This window comes from Alosa pseudoharengus, unplaced genomic scaffold, assembly GCF_046254945.1.
Source record: "Alosa pseudoharengus isolate Yale_2024_CS ecotype anadromous, Long Island Sound unplaced genomic scaffold, YU_APseudo_1.1 YU_APseudo_1.1_scf_15, whole genome shotgun sequence".
Taxonomy (NCBI): Eukaryota; Metazoa; Chordata; class Actinopteri; order Clupeiformes; family Clupeidae; genus Alosa; species Alosa pseudoharengus.
Window position 1 is genome coordinate 11,589,491 of NW_027468620.1, and position 26,301 is coordinate 11,615,791.

The 26,301-nt window shown below is 43.3% G+C and overlaps 1 protein-coding gene across 4 annotated transcripts; it reads left to right on the plus strand.

Annotated features, from left to right (window-relative positions):
- Window positions 1-973: 973 nt before the first annotated feature.
- Window positions 974-25,369, plus strand: vit (vitrin). Of its 4 annotated transcripts, XM_076285545.1 has the most exons (23): window positions 974-1,194; window positions 7,650-7,743; window positions 8,219-8,284; window positions 8,379-8,535; window positions 9,233-9,366; window positions 9,792-9,869; window positions 10,483-10,716; window positions 11,334-11,381; window positions 11,968-12,000; window positions 12,148-12,201; window positions 13,295-13,360; window positions 14,354-14,416; window positions 16,693-16,767; window positions 17,065-17,127; window positions 17,719-17,781; window positions 18,709-18,771; window positions 19,239-19,286; window positions 19,670-19,738; window positions 20,051-20,198; window positions 21,032-21,135; window positions 22,202-22,428; window positions 22,803-23,316; window positions 24,150-25,369. In XM_076285545.1, the coding sequence occupies exons 2-23, from the start codon at window positions 7,710-7,712 to the stop codon at window positions 24,326-24,328; spliced, it is 2,520 nt and encodes an 839-aa protein (XP_076141660.1). In that variant the 5' UTR covers window positions 974-1,194; window positions 7,650-7,709; the 3' UTR covers window positions 24,329-25,369. The 4 variants fall into 4 exon arrangements, with proteins under 4 accessions (XP_076141660.1, XP_076141661.1, XP_076141662.1 ...); XM_076285546.1 differs by lacking the exon at window positions 16,693-16,767; XM_076285547.1 differs by lacking the exons at window positions 11,968-12,000; window positions 12,148-12,201.
- The last annotated feature ends 932 nt before the right edge of the window (window positions 25,370-26,301 follow it).

Here is a 26,301-nt window from a genome sequence, read left to right on the forward strand (position 1 = left end):
AGAACACACCAGAGCAACCCACATAAACTGATCACCAGATCAACTAGTAGATTCAATCGGAAAACTACGAGCGCAGCAGTCAACTTCTAAGCATATTACTTAAGGCACAGTCTGAAACAAAGTATCGCCAACAGTTAATTGAACTGAACATACAATTCACAGACTGAGTTCATAATTAATGCTTCGTTAAAATAGTAACTGCTCCAGGATAATAGCCTAATATACCCCTAACTTGCTGCCCACTCTGTCTTGCTGAGCCATAATCGTTCCACTGTGTGCCATAGGCTACTACTGAGTCCCAATTGGGAACAGCAAATCAAAAATCGAAGTAAGTGCTTACCCTGTACACCTGCATTGGGTAACCCATAAACGCCCCAGTTTCTATGGCCCACCATATTGTGACCCCAAGTGCTCAGTAAAGGTTGTGGCAATAGGTTAATGAGGTGGGAGATCTTCCCTCCCCCAGGACCAAGGAGAGAAAGGGATTTCCGTTGATTTGTCACACCTACCAGATTTTACTCAGTTTGGTGAGTGGCTGTCAAAGGCGGAGCCAACACCAAACAGTGGATGTCCCTGTGTGATAACATTCACCAACATGGCAATCTTTGAACCTGCACATGGCATGGAAGCAGGCAGTGTTGTAGGCTACCAACTCTGACATTATCAAATGAAGTACCCTAATATTACAAAATACACATACAATTACGAATGATAATAAATAACAAACTGGTCTAAGCCTAAAGCCTTTCTGTAGTGTAGTACTGCAACATTCTCATCATAACGATTAGTCACAAAAGACTACATTTTTGCAGGGACTGAGTGGATTTGTCCACACAATGACATGAGAGTTGATCTTCTGCGCATTGAACGTAGTGCCTTAAATCATGTATTGACAGTAGCCTAGTACATCTCATGTCGTGCCCTTGGCGTATGCACTTGATTGCTGAGGTATTTCTGCGCCTAGTGGGGCGGGCAGAGGGAGTTACTTTCGCTGGCTCCCTTTCCCACTATAATGAGGACTTTAGATCACTGTGCAGGCAAACAAAATCTTTAAGGTGTGCTGGCGGTGCAGCACGCGGGATTACCAACAGCCCCCGACATTCTCCGTAACTACAGCCATGCGAATGGGACTTTTATGAGCTATAGGAACTTCACCTGAAAACCCGCACAGCATCATTGCTTCGGCATCTCAAGGTAAGTCAAAGTTACACAACGGACTATAGACAGAACTTGGACCATTCTTATCTGTTTCATGTGGTCAGGCTTGGCATCTCGTCTTACTGGACAAGCCCGGATACCGGTATATTAATACAGCGTTTACCTCAATATGGGATGTCAGAAGGATACACGTATTTGGTTTTAATTAAGACGATTATCCTTTTTTTGTCCTTTTTGTCCTTTGGAGTTAATATGAACTGAAGTTAATATGAACTTCTGAGGACTAATTTGCGTGTCTGGTTTGTGTTTTTAAGTTTATTTCCAGCCCTTCACAGTGGACAATCAGAGCTGATAATATGCATAGAGAAAAGGACTGTTAAAATGACAAAATGCTGGAAATACAAACCTCTATCGATTATCATTTACATGGTCTTACATTATAATTGTAGGCTACAATTTGTTTTATGGACAGTCAACGAGTCGAGAGGTGTTCGACACTTTAAACGTCATCAAAATAATTTATTTTCCCTGCAGCTGTAGGCTACAGACTGTAGACTCACGTAAATTCGATATGACCGTAGCAAATCCTGATAGGACTTGCAGAACGTGACAGAGCCAAGCATAAACAAAACACAGACTTAATGGTGCCTTATTGAAACAATGATTCATTTTCAAAGGACTTATATGAAAAGGTGCAAGGGATTTGGTCTTTGACTAAATCAGTGCAAGTGTTAAGACATGTAGTGTCCAAAATCCCTCATCTGGGATGAAGTCCTGTTGTTGACCACTTGTCAGGCACATGGCAACAGTGAACACTAGTGAGTCTTTTTTGTGAATCAAGGCCATGCACAGTCTTCACTGCTGGTTTGAAGGGATGAGGTTGGCTGGATAGGCTGGAGGTTTCAGTCTTTGGTACAGTGATCTCTCTCTCTCTCCCTCACTCATCACTCTCTCTCTCTCTCTCTCTCTCTCTCTCTCTCTCTCACACACACACACACACACACACACACACACACACACACACACACACACACACACACACACACACACACATGTATTTACATGCAGTTGACAAAATCCACACGTATCATCATAAATATCAGCTATACCCCTAAAGAAGATCTGGTCCTCATCTGGAATGGGCATGCACCAGATCAAGGCTGTGGGTCAACTCAGAAGACAGCTACTGTCTGGAACAAATAGTCAGTCAGTGTGTTGCTAATCTTGCTGAATTTGCAGTTGTTGTACTGTAGAATACACTGGAGATTACACTGGAGTTAGTTCTTTATGGTAAGGGTCTGCTGCTTCAGATCTTATTATCATGGTTCAAATATGTATGGAGCTGATGATGGTACGGACCTGACCACGACCTAGCACAGGTCTGGATCTGTGCCAGATCAGGGCAAGAGCTGATCCGGACTCCACTGTTGGATGGCAGGCAGCAGATGGCATTTCTGTGGGTTGGACTGGGCTCTGTGTTTAGGTTTGGGAGGAGGTAATCAGAGGAAATTATGTGACACTGATAGTGGAAGCCCTAGGAAATGTATGTGTGTGTGTGTGTGTGTGTGTGTGTGTGTGTGTGTGTGCATGTATGTGTGTGCATGTATGTGTGTGTCTGGGTTGTGTGTGTGTGTGTGTGTGTGTGTGTGTGTGTGTGTGTGCACCTGCATGGTGGGTTTCCAGGTGTTCTTAGGTGCAAGTGCACCCATCCATTCTCACACCTTCAGCAGTTTTGTGTGTCTTTTGTGTGTTTTGACAAGCCCCACTATCTCAGCGGGTCCTCTTCTATAGTCCCATTAGTCCTTATCTTATCGAGGGACACCTGTGGACAATGGGTACAGTTTGTTGGCTCATTGTAAGTGGGAAGGAGCGGTCGTAGTGAATGAGATCAAGTTTCCACCAGCCTGGGTTAAAACTGGGTTAAAACATCCTGTTCTTTATTCCACCGATTGTGAAATGCAAACTATGGCACCCAAATGATTCTATGAGCCTTGGGACAGAGGTTTAGTGGTGTTTGAAAGAGGAACGATTTACCTCAGCAGCCTTTTCACGGCGTGTTTTTGCACAGCTTGGTCTTGTGATGCAAGATTGTAGAGCTCAGGAGAGTTCAAAGTGGACAGAGATTTAAATTGGCTTAAAAACCTGAAGTATTTGGCTCATGGACTGTAAAAAGAAAAAGAAAAGTCCCTGGCCTAGTAAGTATTTTAGAAATGTGTGATATGCATGTTGGGGTGTGCTCATAGCAGGATAACCTTCACATGCAAGTGTTCACATGAAATCTCATAGGAAGCTTTGAGGTGAAAGGAATCATCACGTCATATCTGAAAGGGGGAAAAAGTGCCTTGGGTCATCATCATGGTATGAATTAGACCTAAAGCACATGTGAATGTTCAGTGAAAAGATCAGAGGAACCATTCACATTGTGAATGTTTTTCTACCTATTAATGTCAATGTTTGTTCATGGGTGATTCCTCAGTTGAATGGCTGTGTGTACACAGTGAATGGTTTCCCCTTTGAATGCCTTTTAAAAAAAAAAACATTTCTACATATCTTAAAGGGGAGTGAAGAGTATGCTGCCTCTCCCACAGCACCTCAGAGTGCTGGTGTGAGGGAGTGTCCTCCCTTTAAACGCCTCGGTGCTGGTACTCTCCTCCCTCCCCTCACACTCCCAGGAGGGCCCTGCCACCCAGGACGCCTCCGGCCTACTTTGATTGGTTCTCCCCGGCCTGGTTGCTCTCATCCGTCTGTGCTTAATCCCAGGAAACCCCCATGGGGAGTTTATTTGGTTTATTCAATTCAGTGTGTACATGCTGCCACCTTTTTTCCCTCTTTGTTTGAAAAAAAAGGAAAATCTGAACAAGCACACAGAAGGATTTTCTGTTGATATAATGACAGGTGTTTGGCTTTTGTAGTTTCCTTGGTGGGATGACCTTACTTGGCGCATGGAACCAGTAGGACTTCATTTTATGGACAATCTGTCCCAGCTTGTTCAGAGACATTCCCAATTCTGGAAGACCTTGAAAGGGATACTACTGTCAGCTTTTTCCATTCAAAGACGCCTTGTATTAAAAGGTCTTTGAGAGATGCATATGTTTTTTGTCATACATACTTAAAGCTTACCAGACCTGCTCTCTAAGTCAAATGTCAAAATTGATTTGGTCCAAAATTCATTGTTTGTCTGGCAAAGGATGAACTTGGGAATAACCTGCTACTGTTTTTCTGTTCATACATAATGTGTCTCATAATAACGTCATGCATGACAGTATATCATGCCATTGACCTTATAACATGTCAGAGCCATAAAAATGTTACTGTACCCGCCATCTGACATGTTTGTTCTTAGCCTGGGACATCACATGATGCAGCTAAATTGTCTTTGGAGTTTACTGGCATAGCTTTTATGACGACACATGATATGAGGTAGTAATATTTGTGTCGTAGTGCAGGCAGTTGGGCTGCTACTGCAGATGTTTCGACACATGAAAGGATCTCACAGGTGTTACATCATGTTAATTAGACCTGCAAAAAAGCACTGTGGAGTGCGGAGTGTGGAGAGTAGTGCAATCTATCACAAAGGTCACATATCTAAGAAATGGCAGAGCTGGGTCTCAACTAACACACAATCTCTCAAAACAGATATCTCAGAAAGTCCTAGAATAATTATTAAAAATGATATTTATACTTTGGTGTTATTTAGTGTTTTCCATTGATGTGTTAAAAATCATTCCTTAAAGGGGAACTTGGCAACTATTTCAACTTAATAAACCCGTTTAGAAATCATTTGGATGGTTAAATGACCTGTTCCGGTGAAAATGATGACTTTCCCCGCTGCGCCTAGCGTCCCCAGGCGGAAAACCAACCTTGCAACATTGAGACTACCGTCCCGGAAAGAGAAGTGAGAAACAAGAAACTCGTTTTAAATCGTGTTTCTTACCTTGTAACATCCACATAGTTCTGCCAAACTTATGCTAACAGTTTGCTAGCTTGTAAACAAATCCATGTGCTTTATCGTTACCTTTTCACACAGTTTGAAATAGCATAATGTGCAATTTCTCCAGCAGAGGGGGAAATCCTGCCAAGTTTCCCTTTAAATTCACACCAAAGAAACTATTCAGAGTGCTACTAAATATCCAGTATTTATTCATTTAATTTCTAGGAATGTACCGTATATATCCATATTTACATCTCTAAGCTCAAGCATATCTTGAGGCTCTTTCCTTAGGAGGTCCCGAAATATTAGGGTCAAATTTAAAGCACGTGCTCATATTTAATAATCTTTAACCTGCTGTCATATGGTCTCTCTGAGAGACAGGACAGGACGGCGCGAGCCACAGTTCAGCATACCATTCATAACAGAGATAGCAGAGGGCTAAATTGCAGGCCTCGTTTGTTGTGTCCCAACTGTGGAAATATGCTGACCTGCCTTGTCGGGTCTTATGTCTGTCTGCAGCCTAATCTCGGTGAGATGAAAATGTAGGTAGAGGACTTTCCCTGACGTCTCTCTCAACTCTATACTTTATCGTGGCTGGGGTCTGGGGAACAGTCAATCATATGGTTCACTCAAGAGTCATAAATCCCTCACTGTAATGGAAATACAAACAAGCCATCTCCATGATCACCTAGGATACTATTGTCAAAGAGGGAGCGTTTCTGCTGGTATGAAACTGAGAGCGAGAGTGAGGTGGTTCTGTCTGCACATGTCTATGTGCTTACAGATTTATATCAGGAGCACTATTGAGAAATAGGGAAACACAGAGATATGTTGTCATGCTGTTTATACTGTAGTACATTTTCAATAATTGGTTTATTCAAAGCCAGCTTATGTCACTGAAGAAATATGTGTGATCTAACAACCTTAAAGGTACAGTCTGTGACTCTTATCCACAACACTGTTTGTCAAATTCAGTGAAATGCTCGTCACAGTCCAATATCTGTCTGTTTAGTTTTTGCAAAAAAAACCCAAAAAACATTGGTGTTTGTTTGTACACAGTCCTGGCTCTGCAAATGGAAAACAAACATAGAGGCTTGGAATCATCTCCAGCCAATCATTACACTTGATTCAGGAGCACGGGGAGGGGTGTATTTTCATTGGTTGTTGGCCTTAAATGTCAACAACCCTTCGGAAACTGAATGTGAATCACAGCGTGCAATGTCAATGCAGGGGGAAGCTGAGGACATCTTTCTCCACACAGTCCATCTGCCGCTGCATGGAGACACCTAAAACAACTTGTTGGCAGACAGTGATTAGTTGATTGACTGACTGGGAAGATCAGTATGGTTGGAGGAAAAAAACCTCTCACAACTCTGGAGCTGTCTAATGTTTAATGTCTGACTCGGCAAATGCCACAAAAATGTGATAAATATGTAATATGTCTGTAGAAGAGCTGTCTAATCACATTCTACTCTACTTTAAAGAGAAGTTTGAATCCTAACCATATACACTTGATTTAGCTTATGAAGAGAGATATGCATGCATCAGAGCTGAATGTGTTTGATTTGTGGTACATCTAAAGCCTGCTGGGGCTCAGGCCTCCATTGGGACACCGACATGGTGAGATTGTATTCTGGTCCTCTAAACCTTTTTTTAATCATCATTATTATTATTATTATTATTATTATTATTTTTTTTTTTTTTTTTTTTTTTTTATTATTATTATTTCTTCACTGGATTGAGCGAAATCCTTTTGTAACAAACATTCCACCAACATTGTTGTGTGGCAATAAAAACATATCTATCTGTATAAAGTATCTATCTGTTGTGGACCCTGTGGACGGGGCCAGATCTAAACCAGCTCTGGTCCAGAGTCAGCTACTCCATAAGATGTGTATGTAAAGGGAAAGCATGGTTTGGATCAAAGGGGAAGCATGGTCTGATAAAGATATGGTTCCCTACAAATATCTACTGATGCTACATCTTGGCCAAAGGCTTTTGACTCAGAAGGTTCTCATTGACCTTCATCATTCAACTGTCAATCTCTGGCTACTTGCCCCAAACCAAACAACAGAGTCTTTCTTGGTCAGAGACAACTTAAAAGATGCTGTGGTAAATATAATTGTCAGAATATATAAGAATTAATAGAAGTCCCTCTATAGATTATTTGCTCTGGAAATGTCAGACACTGCCCTTCAACTGTCAATCTCTGGCTACTTGCCCCAAACCAAACAACAGAGTCTTTCTTGGTCAGAGACAGCTTAAAAGATGCTGTGGTAAATATAACTGTCAGAATATATAAGAATTAATAGAAGTCCCTCTATAGATTATTTGCTCTGGAAATGTCAGACAACATGCAGTAAAATGAGGGGATCACTGGAGAACAGTGATCACACGGTGCAGTAAAAGACTAACGTTTCAATGTAGGATTGTTCATCAGAGTCCACATCACTGCCTACAGCATGTATTTCAGGGCTGTATGCTGTTCAGTTCCACTGTTTGATACTCCCACCCTCTACATGATGAAAAGGAGATGATTAATCAAGTGTTTCCCCTGTAGGTTGGAGTGAGGAGACCACAACTGAGTTTGCTGATCAGCCTACTCTTCCTGTCTGCAAAGATGCTCAAAGCACTGCTAACAGCCATCTGTATTGGTAGGCTTCTATGGGTTATGGCTGTGATGTTGTGATTCATTAAATTATATGACTTATCGTAGATTAATGGAATTCTTTCACAGTCACTATTAAAACATTTGCCTTTATGGCAATTGAATCACTCATGATTGCACCATTGCATGATTGCCCTCATTCATTGCCCTTATAGGACATATCGAATTGAATGAAATTCAATGTCAACCCTGTTTTGTATTGTTCTGTGTGGTAATGTGGTTTAGAAGATGCTCCATCTAGTACTACAAGCCATTATCCAAAAAAGAGTTTGCACATAAAAGCACTTTTGTTTTGGGGATATAACATTACAACACCAAAGAATCCCTTAGCATAATACCTTTGTTCTCAAAATACTCTTGTGATAACAAAAAGCTCTGTGTTCATTGTCGTCTCATGAAGCCTTACCATATGTAACACATGCAGTGTCTTTCATAGTGTTTTTTTTACCCTCCCTGTTTAGTCATTCTGTTCACCAGTGGTAGCCTGGCAAAGCCCAACAGCCAAAAGAACAAGAAGCCAAAACAAGGTACACTACTGCACATCCCAGCAGCTCTCTGCCAAAAGACTGTTTCCAAACCAGTCATGAATAACCTGCCATCTATCTATTCGCCCATCTTTAGTGGTACCCTCTATTGAGTGTGACGTACGTGCAGGCAAGATCAGCCTCCCAGAGTTCATTGCCAAATGTCCAGCCCACTGTAAGGAGACCAAGCAGAGGGTCTATGGGACAGGAGTGTTTGCATCCATCTCCAGTATTTGCAATGCTGCCATCCACAGGTAATTGTGGGTACTGCACAGATGCCAGGCCTCTTTTGATAAGGGCCTCTTGAAGGTCTTTGTTTTGTTGCCAAGGGGGACATTATAGCCAGCTTTTGACTTTACAAGATAAGTAGCACTTTCCATTGAATTATAGTTAAGCATCCAATTTAGCAATAGCATTTTCCTCATTAACACATTTTGCACGGTTTGAAATAGTGGGTGGTACTCTGAGGTTTTCACCAGTCTCAAATAAAAGATTGTTGTTTCACTGACAAAGTGGATGAGACTACTTTACAAGATAATTGGATGTTTGGAATGGATTGAGTTGGAACAATTCAACCATATTTACTTTGAGTTGGATGATTAAACTATATTCAAATACTTTGAATTAGCATCTATAGAGAGGATATGTGCACAGCTGTTTTTCAGGAGTGCATGTCAACAATGAAGTGGACATTGCTGCTACTTTTGGCTTTGCACAACAATTGCTTTTCTTTGTAGAGTTGAAATGCGGCACCTGATTTAACAGTTGCAGATTACCCTCCCTTGTGTTTATTGTTTCAGGAGTATTTTACACTGTGGATGCCAAAACGAATGTGTGTGTGTGTGTGTGTGTGTGTGTGTGTGTGTGTGTGTGTGTGTGTGTGTGTGTGTGTGTGTCTGTCTGTGTGTGTGTGTGTGTCTGTGTGTGTCTGGGTTTTGTTTTTTTCTGCAGTGGTGTCATCACTAATGCAGGAGGTAAGGTGATCGTGAGGAAGATGGCTGGACAGGCATCCTACAAGGGCAGCCTTGCCCACGGCATCCGCTCCCTGTCTCTTCCTAACTGGAGGGAGTCCTTCACTGTCGCAGGTCAGTCAAACCTCCCTTCTCTCCTGTTTCAGGAGGAAATATGGAGGTCTATGCTCTGAGGGGAATTTATCTAACATAAAAATAGGTTGACCGTTTCTAGCAATGGGAGTGGAAATAGCTCGAGGCCCATCTTCTGTTTATGGAACTTTTAAAAAGATTTTACTGTCATAGCTTGTCAGTGAAGGACCTTAAAAACAGATGTTTATAAAAAAAGGAATGTTTTTTAAAAGCTATGCATAGTTCAACAAAATGAAAATGTGCCTTGAATACTTTTTCCATCATCAATCAAAGAGTGCCTGCTATAATAACTGTAAAAGGACACACAGAGAGCAGTGCTTCAGGACTTTTATATGACTGTAAAATATGAATGACCTCAGCTTTGTAGTGTAATTAAAGGCTTGCTCTTGTCCCCTGCCTCTTGCTAGTGGGTAAACCAAAGAAAGGTGTCATCTATCCCACCAGTTTGGACTACAGCCCATCAAGACCCACAACAGTGAAAACTGGTAAGTGAGACATGTGGGTGAAGATGATACAAGGGGATCCCCCATTACCAGAAATGTGGCACCTATCCTCTTAGATTATTCACAGAGATCAGCTTTTGGGATGGATCTGGTCCTGTGTTGACATAGATCCAGTGACCAGTAAGAGGTGCATTAGCAATTGTAATACACTTTTGAAAAGACTTTGAAACACTGTTAACAACGTACACACACACACACACACACACACACACACACACACACACACACACACATACAACAATCTTTGAACATTGTGTGAACATCACAAACATTTTTGAACATCTCAGCAGTCCTCTCTTTATTGTACTCAGCAGTGCATATCTAAGTATAACTTTTTAGTTTGGACTCCAGTAAGAGGGAAAGAGAGAGTCTGCTTTTTTTTTTTTGGTTGTTGCTTTGGTGAAAAAATAAGTCATAGCACGCTCCTTCTCTCTTTCTAGGGTCCAAACAACAAAAAATGTGCAGTGCGCTTGCTGTCCTCAGAGGCTATGGGTGCATCCAAACCTCGGGGTCTGTCTCTGCAGGAATGTACTGAAACAGTAGAGTCACTGTGGAAGCTTATTTTTGCCGCTCTCCCCATCTGTCATCCCCGTAGGCCAGAAGGAAGCCAAAGCACTGCCGGCCTCCTCCGCGTTGCCTGCGACAACAGTGGCCGAGCCAATTACAACAGCCGCGGTGGAGCCAATCACTACAGCTGCTGCCACGACCACGCCCCCACCGACCACGCCCATCACCACACCGGCCGCCACCAACCCGCCATCAACCACCAGCACCACGACCACTGCCGCAGCCAAACCACGCGCCGCTGTGCACAAAGTCCGCGACGCAGGTGGGTTGCGTACACACCTGTGGTTGTCATTCGTTCGCAATTTAATTGCACATTCTCATTCATTGGATCTATGTGCATTTCCACCCAGTGCAGTGAATGGATGCTGTCATTTCAAACCTTCAGTCCTGGCCAGTAATGGCTATCCTTTGCAGCTCCTCTAATTTGTACTTTAAAATGACCATTACTCAGATGGGCTTTGTTTGCTTTTGTGTTTGCTTTGGGAAAAGACCATCATGGCTGTCACGGTCTTTGAATCATACAAGCACAACAAACAAAAACAGTTAAATGTCATTTTAAAATGGTTTGGAGTTTACTCCAGCACAACACAATGCCTGAGCATCAAGACAGGACATCAGGATGCCCTCTCTCTCTCTCTCTCTCTCTCTCTCTCTCTCTCTCTCTCTCTTTCTATATCCCACTTCCTTCTCTCTCTATCCCACCTCCTTCTCTCTCTCTATCTCTCTCTCTATCCCACATATTTCTCTCTCTCCCACTTCCTATCACTCTTTTTGTCTCTCTCTTTCTCTCTCTTCACTGTCTCTCTCTTCACTTCTCTCTCTCTCTCTCCTCTTTCTTTCATTCCCTGCTTTAATCCCACTTCTCTTTCTCTGCTCCAGGCAGTGTCCACCCCTACTATGCGTCTTTAGCCTCAGGAGCCAGTGCAAGTAAGTTCAGACAGTGATGGCATGATGGACCGCCGTCGTTGTGGTGTCAGGGACTCTCAGGGGCATATGGGTTCTATCACAGTCACTCAGTCTCTCTTGTTTATCTCCGGTGGTGGCTCTCCTGTTAGTTCGTTCTAGTCCACATCTCAGTGTTGCCATATCCATCAGGATATTTCTGGATGCTTTTTAAAAAAAAAAAAAAAATCTTCCATAAATGTAATCATAGCCATTGTCTGGGCTGGTAGTTACTACATACAGTAAACTGTAGTGTTATGTATCTCATTTTCCACAAATATCTGTATTTATGGAGCTATTGGACTCCGTTTGGGCTAAACTCTTAGCTTCAGTGTGTTTTGCATGAGATAGATGTTCTATGCCATTGCAAGACCAGTTGAAAACTGGATTTGCATGGATTGCATTATGTAGTTTGGTTCATTCAGTAGATGCTTTGCCATAGTTGCAGTTGTACAGCATTTTGTAAAGACAATGTTTGCAGTATTCTAAATAATTACTGTAAGGGTAAGGGTAGTTTATGATTGCGATCACTGTACATGAACAAACCTCTCATTCTCAACATTTACTGTAGGACAGTCACAGAGTTCTCATGGAAGAGCCCAAGGTATGTCTGGTCCTGCATCCACGTTTTAACCTGACACTCAGCCTCTCAGGGGGAAACTGCAGCGTCTTATTCAGTGACATTTGTTTTTGAGTCCGCCGTTCATCACTGAAGCATTCAAACTAATGTGACAATAAAATCTCTTCAAAGCATTCAGAGGGAGCTCAGCCATTGCGAATAGGTTTTCACCTCGACCAAACACAGGTAAATCCCTCTCACGCCATCCTAATAATATCCTTGTCATTCCTGGCATCAAGGCCTGTTTCTGAGACAAATCCACTGTCTATTTGTCTTGTTCCTTTTTACTAGCTGGGTTCAAACCTCTCTGCTCTGCATGGTGCTTCTACTCTCTATGTGAACAGCTGTCTCGTTTCGATGAGCACCAACAAAATGTTTAATATCCTGGACATGATCAGCCTTGTCTTTCCCCCCCCCCTTCTCCTAAAGCCAGCCTGCGGACTTGGAACGTCCACCTTCCTGTCTAAAACTAACACCACTCGTTTTTTTTTCTTTCTTTTGGTGTGTGTTCCTCAAATCCTCCTGTTTCAAAGCACTTGATACCTGTCCAGCACTTCCCCTATTGCTGCCAAACATGTGGAAAAGCCTATGAATGGTCCTCACACACACACACACACACACACACACACATCACACACCCAAGGAGACACAGTGCCTCTATGTATAAATATATGTGGCTGAAAAGCATGGTACACACTCATCACCAGTGTTGATTTGAGCCATTTGTGTGAGGATGTGTGGAGTCCAGACCATGTCTTCATCATAGCAGCACATAACTCTTCATTAACCCATTCATCAATCCCATTTACCACTTGTTATTCACATTCAGTAGATATTCCTCAGGAACTCAATAATGTAAATACTGACTCTGTACTGATAAAATGGTTTGCTCCAAGAATGAAAATGGAAAATTAAAACAGGTAGGTGTCAACTGTTTAAAACTAGATGCAGATACCATGTTAATCCAGAGTCTTAAGTAAATAATGTACATAGATTATGTAGATACAAATGTAATATACATGTTGACTATAGCACCAAGATGTCTTATGATATGACATTGTTATAACATCAGAAATCCTAATCATAAGGCTTTAAACATGGTATGTGACTCCTACAGTGACCTGTTGATGCCTTATGTTGAAAGATTCAAGCAAAGATCCTTTAGAACATCTTTATCAACTTTATCAACCGTCTCTGATTCAAGTTAAATTCCAAATGATAACAGCCAGTTGGATTTTAAAAGACACACCATAACACTGAACATGTTTCCCTGTGGTAGGTCCGAGAAGACCAGAAGCTGCTGGGTCAGCCGTTAGGAGACAACCGGCATCCCCCGCTGGGACAGGTCAGCACCTCTCCGATGCACCACGCTCACATGGACGCAACTTCAAAAAGTTCAGAAGTTCAGGCTGTCTGAACTCACCTGGTCTCACATATTAGCATGATATTTCAGTCGCGACCTACAGCTGTATAATCGAAATCGGCAGAATCACTGCATGATTGGGTTGTTGCCAGGGTGCAGGCTGCCTTCTTGGACACTTTTGAGAGGAACCGTAAATCTCACTGTTTTTAGTGTGTGAGTGCCGTTTGAACTGGGTAAAAGCCTTCAGGCAGCTGAGTCAGGGTGGCGGACCTCTGGAGGTGGTGGGTTTGTATATCATGCTTTGACCTGTGTCAGCGCTACTCTCCCCAGCAGTTGCCCCTGGTTTCAGTAAGTGAGGATATATAAGGACTCAGGAGGAGGTTCCTCTCTTTAAACCATCCAGGCCTTTCCCGTAAAGACCGAAAGGGCTTGCAGTTAATGCTCGATAATGCAACAAATCCCTTAACAAATATTGATTTCATGCAGTTGTTAACATACCTTAAGTAAAATATTAACTATAAGACTTTTTTAGTTTATTGACAGGTTTGTTAATGTGAATTACAAGTTTAAATTATTGTGCCAAGTTTATCTATCAAAGAGAGTATGTTAACAAGAGCAATATCTAATATTAGTTAACTAATGCATTATGTCTTCTGCACTGTTGATGTAAAGGTGTTTTTTTATAAAGACACCAAGCACATGTCAACATGCTTCAGAGATCACTAGAGATCACACTGGGAAAGCAGACACCTAGCACCCTTAAATGAAACAGCTGTGCTCCAGCTATTAATGTCTGTCCACTCCACCCCTTCAATCTCTCTCTCTCTCTCTCTCTCTCCCTCTCCCTCTGCCCTGTTTAATTCTCTACTTCTCTCCCCTCTCTTCTGCTTTACTCTCTCACTCTGACTCCCCCTCTTGCCCTTGCTCTCCTTCACCCCCCCCCCCTCTCTCTGCCTGTTTTACATTGGTAACCAGGTTTCAACAGGGTGCAGCTGGCTCAGCCTGAGAGAAACCAGCAAGCTGTCCAGACGAACCCCAGTAAGTATGTGCAGGACGGTCCGGGCATGACCACGTGAGCGGAACATCAAACGGCACACATTAAAACAGTATGCTCCCATTCATGGTTAGTGCGCCTACAAAAGATCCCCATAAATGTGATCGATTTCAACATGGCGCGTAACCGGGGAATCTTAAAATTCTACAGTGAAAAATAAAAAGCGATGTCATTTCCTGCCCTGCTTTCAAAACATAATTCTGAGTGCACAAATGGCATTCTGGCATATTGTATTTCGAAATGGAAAGGAAGAAAAGTTTATTATAAGTATGATTAAACCAACATTTCAGAATTGATACCTGAGCATAGATAGTGTCATGGACTTTCTGGTATTTGCTTGTAGAATGTTTATTGACTAACCTTTTATTTTAATTGTCATCAAAGAGATCACAGGAACTTCTTGTAATAACCTGTAATAGAATCCATCTGATTTGGTCTGTTTTACTAAATGAATACAATATGCTACAACTGAGAGCTGCAGCATTCAAAGGCATTTTAGGGTTACTCAAGTGGCAGTATATTTTTAAGAATTGTTTGCGTGGCAGGGTTTGGATGTTTAATATCCTACCAAGTCTCAAACTATGTTTTATGTTTTCCTTCTCAATAAAAAACTAGGGATACTCTCTAGTCAACAATTTTGTGGTGTACCCAAGCTGACTTCACATACTTCTGAACTGCAGGATGTCTCTTAGAAAGACTATAAATTCTTTAAAATAAAATTAAGATGTGAGGGAGATTGTAAATAACCTGGAGCATTTTGTCAAACACCCCCTCCTATGGCAAAGGCAAAATCATATCTACACCCTATTGATATGTCCTGCAAATTATGGCATTTAGAATAAAGGTGTTTTTGGTTTTTAGAAAAGAAGACCCTCTTTGCTGGAAACTCATATTCTTTCTACAGAAATGTTTGTATGTAGTGCCCTGGTTTTCTTCAGTAGTCCCTGTAAAACTTAAATCTCTCAAATAATCTTCTTTTAAGAAATTTTTCTCCAAGGATTCTGTGAAGACTTGTAGAGTTCTTGTTGTAGTATACCGGGGACTCCTTTGTCAGGAAGGCATACTTGAGCCCTAAGCTTGTTCTGTTCCACTCTAAGCAGCTCAAGTCTCAAACAGCAGACTTGGCAGAGGGAACATTTCCTCTGTCTGTGTGTCTGTCTGCCCGCTAGGCAGCCTGTGCCATGCTATCCTATCCCTGATGCCAGGGCTTTGGGAGGCGCCAAGGGAGCTCTTCTGTGGTCTGGGTCAAGTTGTACACACACACACACACACACACACACACACACACACACACGCACACACACACGCACATAAACACACACACACACACACACACACACACACACACACGCACACACACACACGCACACACACGCACACAAACACACACACGCATACACACACATACATTGCACACACATACACACACAACGGCGGTGACTGAGGCAGCAGAGAGGTCAGGACCCGGACTCGCCCCACCAACAGCCCCGAGTGCAGCCACGCTTGGCTGGCTGGCGGCAGGGGTGCGCCGAGCCTGATTTAAGCGGGATGCACACAGTCAACACCGGCATGCATCAGTGGCCGCCACTGTAGGAGCCAGTGGCCCGTGGGCCTGTGTTGTTTTAAGGACCTCATCAGTCACTTCTCTTGGACTGTGGGAGAGTGGAGGGCAGGGTAGTGGGAGATAGGGGGGTGGGTTGGGTGCGGGTGTGAGCAGGCGGGCTGGTCAGGGATGGAAAGGCTTTTCCTCTCGCTGTTGTTTTGGCGTGCTGGGCTCTCATGACTTGCCACTGATATGATAGTCACAGTGCTTCTACATATGATGGGGTTAATACTCCGGAAGTTGGAGGAATTAGAGGAGTGGATTGGGCAGAGGTTCATTCATGGTGTCTTCATGCTCCATTGTTCCGCTAGCCTCTACCACTGCAATTCTCTAAGGGTGCAGCCAGCCATTACATGATGGTAAGTGCAGGAAACAAGCCCTGTAAGCATAAGACATACTCTCATGAATGCACACGCCAGTCCCTGTGATATCCTTCAGCACAACGCACATTAGTTGCAACTGGAGACAACAGTAAAACAACATCAAACCCACACCAAGCTGAAATCAGCCACCTGCCTGATGTGGCCTGATGTTTCAGCCTTTGGCTGTTGGAGTAGAGCAACAGCAGTGTTCTCTGATAATGAATGTTTAGTGTTGTAAACGTGTGCCAGTGCTGGCGTATGCCTGACAAGCAGCTTTCTAATCTCCCCCTTGCAGCTTTTGCTAGAAGGGATTGGCCTCCCTACGGCTACCCACGACCTGAGTGGTATCCCGGAGCTAGGCGACCTACAGGTACCACTGCCAACCCTGGGGAAAAGCCTCTTTCTTGTCCCCTCCAGCAATGCATGGGAACAAACAGCAGAAAGCATTAACCAGAAACATCACATAAAATTATTCCTAAAACTAAGTATAAATTGATTTGTGAGGGCGTTCATTTAAAGTAAAATGCAATTAATACGAAATCTAAAATCTAAATCTAAAGAAGATCAAAAAAAAAATGGAATCCCCTTGTTCTAAATGTTTCTCAATAGTTAATGACACCACTGTGCCTTAATGGCCACATTCATGCCTGCCCCTCTCTATGTTTAGATATTAATCCCTCTCCAGATATGGGATACACATGGACTGAGGGGGACACAGCAGAGACCACAGGTAAGTCCCCACGCTAACACACTGTGCCCAACACTGACCCCAACACAGTAGATGGCACATGTTGGTTGTTGCTGAACAGACATGGTTCAATACACCCGAGAGTGCATCTATATATGGTTCTGTCAGTGTGTATAAGTGTGTGTGTGTGTGTGTGTGTGTGTGTGTGTGTGTGTGTGTGTGTGTGTGTGTGTGTGTGTGTGTGTGTGTGTGTGTGTGTGTGTGTGTGTGCTTGTGCATATGTATGTGTGTTTCTGTATATACCATGTCCAAAGGCATTGATATACAAGACTATCTGCAGCTTTTTGGTGGAATGTGTGTTCTATTCTGTCATGCTGTGATTGTAGTCTATGACAGCACCGTTCAAGATGTTGTAATATGTCTTGGCCATATGCGAAATACACTGACTGTACACATGCACGTGTGCACACAGTACAGTGTATGAAAGCCATATGGGCATGACATGAAAAGAGTCACCTCTTCTTAAAGCTTTGTAATTGACTGTGCACTGTCAATCAGTGTGACAGTCAATCACCTCTCACGATTAGCAACACTAACCCAGTGCATCTGAAATGGCTGGCTTTCTCCCTTTAGGCCGGGATGCACGGCCTGATATCACAGACTATGAACGCTGGTATTATAGCTTTGGACAGTACCGTAAGTATCCTTGCTTTCCAAAGAAAGACCTCTGTTTGTCTTGTTTGTTCTGCCATTACATATGCTATGCTTCATTTTTATGATGCTTTTATAATGTTGTTTGGTGATGAATGGAAACATGGGAATGCTCATGTTCAGTGATGATATGTTAAGATTGCTCTGAGATGAAGTCACAACCAGTGATAGTAAGGGGAAGGGATCTGGTTTGTCTTGGACACCAGGAATGACCCACATAGCCGTCAGCTTTCCAACATCTTTGGAAGTGTTTTATTACGTCCTGGAAATGGTAGAAGTAAATGACACCCCATGAGGTGATGGCGTTTCACCATCTGTTTATAGATTTGAGATCTTTGAGAAACAGGAATTCACTTCTTTGTGTCTAAGGGCTTCATAGTTTTATATTCTAACAACTGGTTTGCAATCCAGTCTCCAGATAGGCTGAGTAGCTTAGGCGAGCGTGAGAATTTGCAGCTAAGTAGGTTAAACTTCAAGGGCCTCCCCTGTATTTAGCATCTCCATTCATACCAATACCATTGAACAAGCTACAAATCAAGGAAGCCCAGAAAACCCACACATGGACCAATGACAAGACACCAAATGGCATCCTGTCAGTCAGTTGTAGTCTTAAGAAAATTACAGGCCATTTTGCTTCGCTCGGCATGCAACATTGTCATGGCATTTAAATGAAATGATTTGGGTTTTGTGGATCAACGGGTGAGGCTGTTTTGAGGACGCCCATATAAATAAATAAAAAAACACCAGCGTTGCAAGTCCAGAGTTACAGCGATGGAAGTGCCAAAAAGAGTGCAATGTCTGTGGTGGAGTTTGCCTCGTTATTTGACTTCTCGTTGCTCTGTAATTCCCTCATGGAAAGATTATAGATGACGCCGTCTCACTCCTTGACTTGTCCTTCCTCTGTTTTTTCAGCGCCTCGAGGCCCTGAGACAGACACTGCTCGTAAATTGCTCCCTGAGATGACACACACCAGAGGTAGGTATCGCTGACATGTGCCACCCTGTTGTACTTGAGGCCCAGACGGACCCAAAGCCAGTGTAAGGCTAGAGAGTCATGTTCCCAATCGTGGGTAATGTAATTTTTACAGCATTAAGGCTTTTGCAAGCTTGCGTAAGGCCTAATAGCAAATGCTTTATAGTGGTCCTTTAAATGCCCTGGCGATCATGCAGCTTGCATACAGATGCATAATGCTAATGTTTCAACAAAAGGTTTTAATCTTGAAGTGTTTCCTTGCTATGCACACAGTCATACATACATACACACAAACACATACATTGTCACACACAGACACAGACAGACACACATACACAGAGGCACATGCACACCAACAGACAAATACACATACCAGTACACAATGGGTGCTGCTATGCAAGCTGCTTAGGGATTTGATGTAGTGATCCAGGACTTTGGTAACTCAAGCTTGTATGCTATTGTCAACACAGTGGAGCCGCTGGATGCCTGGAAACCTGAAGTAAACCCATTCGACCCAGGTGAGGTGGCTTGCACTGTCGCTGCTCAACTGACTCCCCCTCACTCCCCAATCTCCGACCCCCTGCGCCACCAGACACCTCTCCTGTTCCAGCAATTTGTCAGTATGCTGGAACACCAGAGGTGCCTCAAGCCAATGGTGAAACTGTAGCTTTCCGCCGCCATTTTGTTTCTCTTCTATTCTCTGCTTTTCAGTCTTAAGGGGTCATTCTATATTACTCTAAAGCTTTTGGTACCACCCACTTGCTCAAAGTCTAAAAAGAAATTAGCCATGTACAATGAGACTGTCTCCACAGGGGGCATAAGCAGTGGGTAGAATGTGGTGAGAGACAGAGTGGTCAGCAGTTTCTCTGGTATCTAATACTGCCCTGTTCACCCCTTGCAGGCTTCAACGTGCGCGAGCAGGACTCCATACCCAGGGCCCCTGAGCCCGTCGTCTCCCAGGGAGATCCAAGTACGTTGGGATTGTTTTGAACCGCAGTTAATGGAGCACCTCAATTTCTTCTCCGTCTCAATGGAAACAGCCTTTGACTTCACTTTGTGTCTGGAAAAAAAGCTTGTTTTTGGGTCATGTCTCTGGGCGTGTTACAGGAATGGTTGAACCTCCATCAGGTTCACATTAATAGGGGCCAGGCTGTGCATTATGTGACACTGTAGCTCAGACAACCACAGACAATAGGGTTGTTGCCAATACAATCTTGTGGGTTTAGAAAGTCTATGTTTAAGTGCTACACATGTGACTGATTTGTTTGTGTCTCATCCGTAGACTGTAAAGTGGACATTGCCTTCCTTATGGATGGCAGCTGGAGCATTGGTAAGAGGCGTTTTAAGATCCAGAAGGACTTCCTGGCTGAGGTTTCTCAGGCGCTGGATGTGGGAGTGGTCGGTCCAATGATGGGAATCATCCAGTATGGGTATGTCTCACTAGTCAGCCCTTTACACTTGGAGGCAGCTGTCCTTTGATTTTACAACCAGGCCTAGTCAGTAAGGTTCATACCAGCTGCTGGAGTTGATCACAGCATATATACTTATACTTATACATATGGACAATCTCAGAGGGTCAGATTCCATGGGAAATGTTTCATACATAAATGTATGTCCCCAGTTTACTTTGCTTTGGATAGAGGTGGTGTAGGAATAATCGATAGATGTAAACTTGCTTTTTAAAAAAAGTCTATTGATGTGGTGTTTTGGAAACGGCTTTGTTAAAATTCCTTTTCATCACAACCGTTTACTTAGCACGCTATTGTTTCTCAGGGAGGGCTGATAAGCTATTTCATGTAGACACATACCAGCACACCCTACAAGGTACTTGACACAAACAGACAGACCTCGTCCCCACCTTGTTGAGCCACCCAGAGATCAGGGCCAGCTGTGGGCTTGAGCTGGGCCTGCTCCCTTCCTTCCTGAGGGATCTCCAGTCAGGGCAGCAGGAAGGTTCCCAGATCCACAGATTCACGTCTTCGTCATCACCTGAGAGGCCCAGTCCGGAGGCGCCTGGGCTCAACTCCGCTCCCCCTCCCATCCTTCCCCCAGGGAGGCGAGCCTGGCAGACAGACCGACGGCAGCCCTGGAGACCATAAAAAGATCAAAGTTGAGGTTGAGGGGGTGTTGAGGGTGGTGGTGGTGGTGGTGATGGGTGGGTAGGGGTTGATGTTAGTCTGATAGCTTTCCTACAGGGCTGAGATAGACAGGGTGACTTACCTCATCCTCTTCCTGTTGTTGCTCTGTTGTGCTTCTCTGACAGAGATGACCCTGTGACGGAGTTCAACTTGAAGGCTTACTCTAGCTCGCGGGAGCTCAAGCCGGCCGTGGACAAAATCACACAGAAGGGAGGCCTGTCCAATGTGGGTGAGTTACTGAGAGAGAGAAAGAGAGAGAGAAAGAGAGAGAGAAAGGGGTGAAGAGGAAGAGAGAGCGAGAGACAGAAAGACAGACGCACCAAGAGAGAGACTAGAGGGAGCACTTTGAAAGAGAGAGAGGGAGATGCGGGCAGACAGAATGAGAGTAAGAGAGAGCAAAGAGAGACAGACAGACATGCATGCAGAAAGACAGAGAGAGGGAGAGAGAGAGAGAGAGAGGGAGACACCCCGCTGATAGGAGCCGATGTGATATGTTGATAATGTGAGACACATGCCATCTGCCTGGGCTACAGAGTCTCAGCAGCATGACCCACTGTAGTGTGAAGTAAAATTGAAAGGGTGCAATTATCGCATCGTGGAGATGGCCCTCTTTACCGGCCATGCACATGTGAGCTAGGAATTAAATCTAAATTTGATGCAGGAACTGTTTGGTAAATTACATGTTTGGTAGCCCGAGGGGTGATTTTTGTTTTCCTCCCCCAGTAAGCAAACCGAGTGTTGTTTGAGTTTCATCCATCATGGGGGTCAGTTTATGCCCTGGTGGCACTTTGGCATCTCTGGGGCAGCTCCCTCAGACACCACACACCAGATGCAGCTTCTTACCAGGAACACGCTACGATGAGGCGAATAAAGAAGGGTTGAGAGCTTGTAATTTAAAATCAAATGGGGCCTATTTTTTATTGAATAAGCCTTTTTATTGAACAGCAATTTGTTCAGAAAGACTGCAGTACTTCAGAAGCTGATATTTCCCATACAATTAAATGGTCCAGATCAAGATTGTTGACTTTATTTCCAGAATGACTTTGAAATCTGTCAATAGTGAAAAGTTTAATTTCACATGAAATTGTTGCATGAAAACCATCTACTGATGAAGATCTTCTAGAAGAGATTGTGGCACCTTTTTATATTTCCTAATGAATGTCAACAATTTGTAAGAGAGGCATTTAAGGGAGAGAGAGATACACAAACCACTGGTGCATTATAAACACACATCTGTCAACAGCTATAATCTGATCAGGACTGTGTCCTTTTGCTGCCCCCTTGTGTTCCAACAGGGAAGGCCCTTTCCTACATCAACAAGCATTACTTCAGCGATGCCAATGGCAACCGTGGAGGAGCGCCCAACGTGGCTGTGGTGCTGGTAGATGGCTGGCCTACTGACAAGGTGGAGGAGGCCTCCAGGCTAGCCAGAGAATCTGGAATCAACATCTTCTTTGTCACCATTGAGGGTCCAGATGAGAATGAGAAACAAAACGTGGTGGAGCCCAATTTTGTGGATAAGGTACAGGCAACAACAAGACTGTATGAAAACTCTAGTAGCATTGCATAAGCATAACATCCCTAACATCTCGTAGGTCTGGTGAGATTAAAATACTGTATTCAAAGCTACCATGTGACAAAGGTATGGTATGCAGTGTGTTTGTGTGTCATTGGCCAGAAGACCATAAACTGCCTGAATAACCATTCAGGTTCAGGTTCACGTATAATCCAACCTGAGTTTCTCTTTTCTGAAAACGGATTTAAAAGTAGAGATGTCAGTTTGATTTGATCCCCTATCTCTGGAGCACACTGTTGTAGAGTAGATTTTCTAGATTGCTGCAGGTCAGCTTTTGGCCCTCTAGATTTACTCCCAGTGACTGTCTGTTCTACATCCAGGCCGTCTGCCGGACCAATGGCTTCTACTCCCTGCCAGTGTCCAGCTGGTTTGGTCTGCGTAAGGCTGTGCAGCCACTGGTCAAGCGCGTATGTGACACCGACCGCCTGATGTGCAGCAAGACATGCCTGAACGCCAACGACATCGCCTTCGTCATCGACGGCTCTAGCAGCGTGGGGACGGGCAACTTCCGCACCGTCCTGCAGTTCGTGGCCAACGTGACACGCGAGTTTGAGATCTCCGACACGGACACGCGCGTGGGCGCCGTCCAGTACACCTATGAGCAGCGGCTGGAGTTCGCCTTCGGCCAGCACAACAACAAGGCCGAGCTGCTCAACGCCATCAAGCGCATCAACTACTGGAGCGGCGGCACCAGCACCGGGGCGGCCATCACCTTCGCCGCCGAGCAGCTCTTCAGCAAGTCCAAACCCAACAAGCGCAAGATCATGATCGTCATCACCGACGGCCGTTCCTACGACGATGTCAGGGCACCAGCGCTCGCCGTTCACCGCAAAGGTGAGACATTAGAGAAGAGGGAAGTAATATCACCCAGGGTGATGGGGGGGTGGGGGGGGCAAACAGAAATGGTCAAAGTTCGAAAGAGGTGCAGTGAGGAAGTAAGCAGATTGTACATGTGGTAGTTGCAAAGCTGTGATAGGTTGCATTGCTGTGGTCAAACGTCCAGTGTTAGAAGAGGTGACAGAGGAGTGAGGGGCTTTGATTCAGAGAGGAGATAAACAATGGAGTTTCACTGCCCTCTTAGTCCAGTCTTTGAACTGGAGCACAGGGGAACTGAGGGAACAAAAACACATGAGGGAAAATAGCGCCATGAAGAGGAAACGAGTGGGGGAAGAGTGTTATATGAGGAGGTGTGCACAGTATGAAGGATGATTGTATTTTCATTGAAGGCACAGCTTTGATCATTGCTGTGGTCAAACAAATGTCAGAGGTGAGTGATGATGGGTTGGCCTATGAGAAAAATGCCCTTCAGTACAATGTTTCAATCACAACATCTTCCTTGGATTTGCCAACAAACAAAGAGGGAAAGATGGGTGGGATGAACAGATCAACAAAGTGATCCTTCTTTTGTGACTCACAACTCAAAACAACGCAGATGTGTTTTTGCTTGTGGCTTTCCTCATTTGGCTGTTTACTTTAGTGTAATTTTCCATTTAAGGTCTTTCTGAGGTTAAGCCGGTCTTATTTTCAGAATGCATTCGACTATACATTTTGACATTTTGTCCGTCTCTGTACTTTTCCTTATTACATATACACCAAAATAAAACAGCAAATTGTATTTTTGGAGTCCTGTACAAACCATTGTTTGTTTTTTCTGTGTTTGTTTCCAGGAGTAATCGCTTACTCCATTGGTATTGCCTGGGCTGCTCATGATGAATTGGAGTACATTGCCACAGATCCAGACAAGGAGCACTCCTACTTCGTGGATGAGTTTGACAACCTGTACAAGTTTGTGCCCAAGATCATACAGAACATCTGCCAGGAGTTCAATTCCCAGCCTCGAAACTGAGCGCAGCTTAGCGACTCGGGACTCTCGCAAGGAACTGCAGATAACAGAGCTGGGACACTTAACAAACACATTGCAACAAGATCATCTGCTGTTACACAACACAGTAGGCCAAAAAGATGCAACCATCACCGGAACATCCAGTATTACAACACAGTACTACAACACATTTACATGTCCATAATGTAAAGATTTCATAGAGGTGTACCTTTTGGGGGGGGGGGGTGAGGGGAGGGGGAGTTCTAACAGATTGCCAGACAGTAAATGGGGCAGAACGAGAGAATGTGATAGTGGTATGTGAGCATGAGGTGGTTTATCACATTTATGTGGTTTATCACATTTTTGCAGAAGACGCTTTAAATGGATGGCCATTTAAGGAAGACAGAACAGGCCAAAAGATCTGAGCAGAAAAAGTAAAACTGTACAAAAATAACCACATTTTAAATACTGCATATTTAAATAGGTATTACAATGCTAAACTATCTATAACATATTCTCTCCAGCAGTTGACAGACCTATTTGTCTCACAGTGTGCAGTAGCTCAGAATAAGATGACAGACTACTGTGAGATGTGTAGAGAATATAGATGATAAGGTCAAATTTATCCAATTTACTGGACAGAAAAAACAATGGAAGAGAGCAACACTCTAACGTGTCAGTGATTCTCTCTCAGGAGAGACTTGAAGTGAAATTTTGGAAACTTAAGAGACAGAAAATAATAGGGTGTCCTTTTAGCATGTCTTCATAATGCTTATGCCATCTTCACTTGCTTAAATGAAAATATTTAGGTATGCTTGCCTAACGATTGATAGGAAATTGTGTAATTGCTATCGACCACAAATACCATACCACAATTTATACTTAAACAACATTCCTAGTCCCTCAAGAGCCTTTCACAGACAGCCTTTTTCACTCAGTGTGTAATTTTTGTGTAATTTTGTCCAGTTTGTACATATGCTTATTAAAATGTTTTGCTTGTAATTTTTAAAAGTTGCTAAAATGATTCCTATTTTAATGCGATTTGTAATAAAAAAGATTACCTAAGTTCAGTTCTATGTTTGTTTCATTAAACACTCAGTAAAGTAAAATGTACCTACCATTGTCTTATACGTATGCATTTGGGTTTCTTTTGCAGTAATACATTTGATCCAGCTTCATGTACCCCTTAAGTTTTTCACCTCTTTGCATTACTAAGCTTTCTGCAATTTAAATGACAAAATTATAATTGACAACAGTACCTATAGGAGACTACAGTGCCTCATGGGAAATAGGGGGTCATCTGGCTGTGGTGACTCAAGTGGACTTGATTTACTCTGCAGCTGTTTGAATAGTCATAACAATTACATTATGGAATTGTGAGTTGGCCCATCCCATTAGATTTTAGGACTATTACTTATGTGAAAATATATTAGGATTTTAGAACATTTAGAACAGTCTTCTTTTCTAAATTAATCGGAATGTTACAACACAGTATCACAAAACAACATACAAAGTATCATTAAATGTAACAGAGGTGAAACAGTGGTCATCTGTTACAACCCTCCCCCCCTCTTCTCTTCCCCGTCTTTTCTTCTGCGATCTACCCCCTTTTCAAAAAAACATGGAAGAGCAGTTTCAAAAGAAAGCTTTGCAATGTCATCAGGAACTTTAATTAAATGATATCAACAATGCATAGTTTCTATCCAACTAGATATCCATATTAACACGGTGGAGTAGAATAGAATGGATTCTCAAGTGAAAAAAAAAATCACTCTGTCTCTGCCTCCAAACCCCAGTTGCTTGCCTTCTCTCACTTTTGCACCAGTCTTCTGTTCAGCAGCCATTATATAACACAACTGGACTTTCTAGAAGTCTTCTCTCAGGTAGTTTTCTCCCTCTCTTGACACACTAGCATCTTAGTTACTGAGAATTTTTGAGGGATATGAGAAGTGTTTGTTTACATGCTTGTGTGCTTAAGTCTACCGAACACTCTCTTG

Bases quoted from the DNA above. Each gene is read 5' to 3' on its own strand.
- vit (XM_076285545.1), top strand. From the start codon at position 7,710: ATGCTCAAAGCACTGCTAACAGCCATCTGTATTG. The intron at 9,367-9,791 runs GTCAGTCAAACC...GCCTCTTGCTAG, and splicing joins GGAGTCCTTCACTGTCGCAG to TGGGTAAACCAAAGAAAGGT. The intron at 21,136-22,201 runs GTGAGTTACTGA...GTGTTCCAACAG, and splicing joins GGGAGGCCTGTCCAATGTGG to GGAAGGCCCTTTCCTACATC.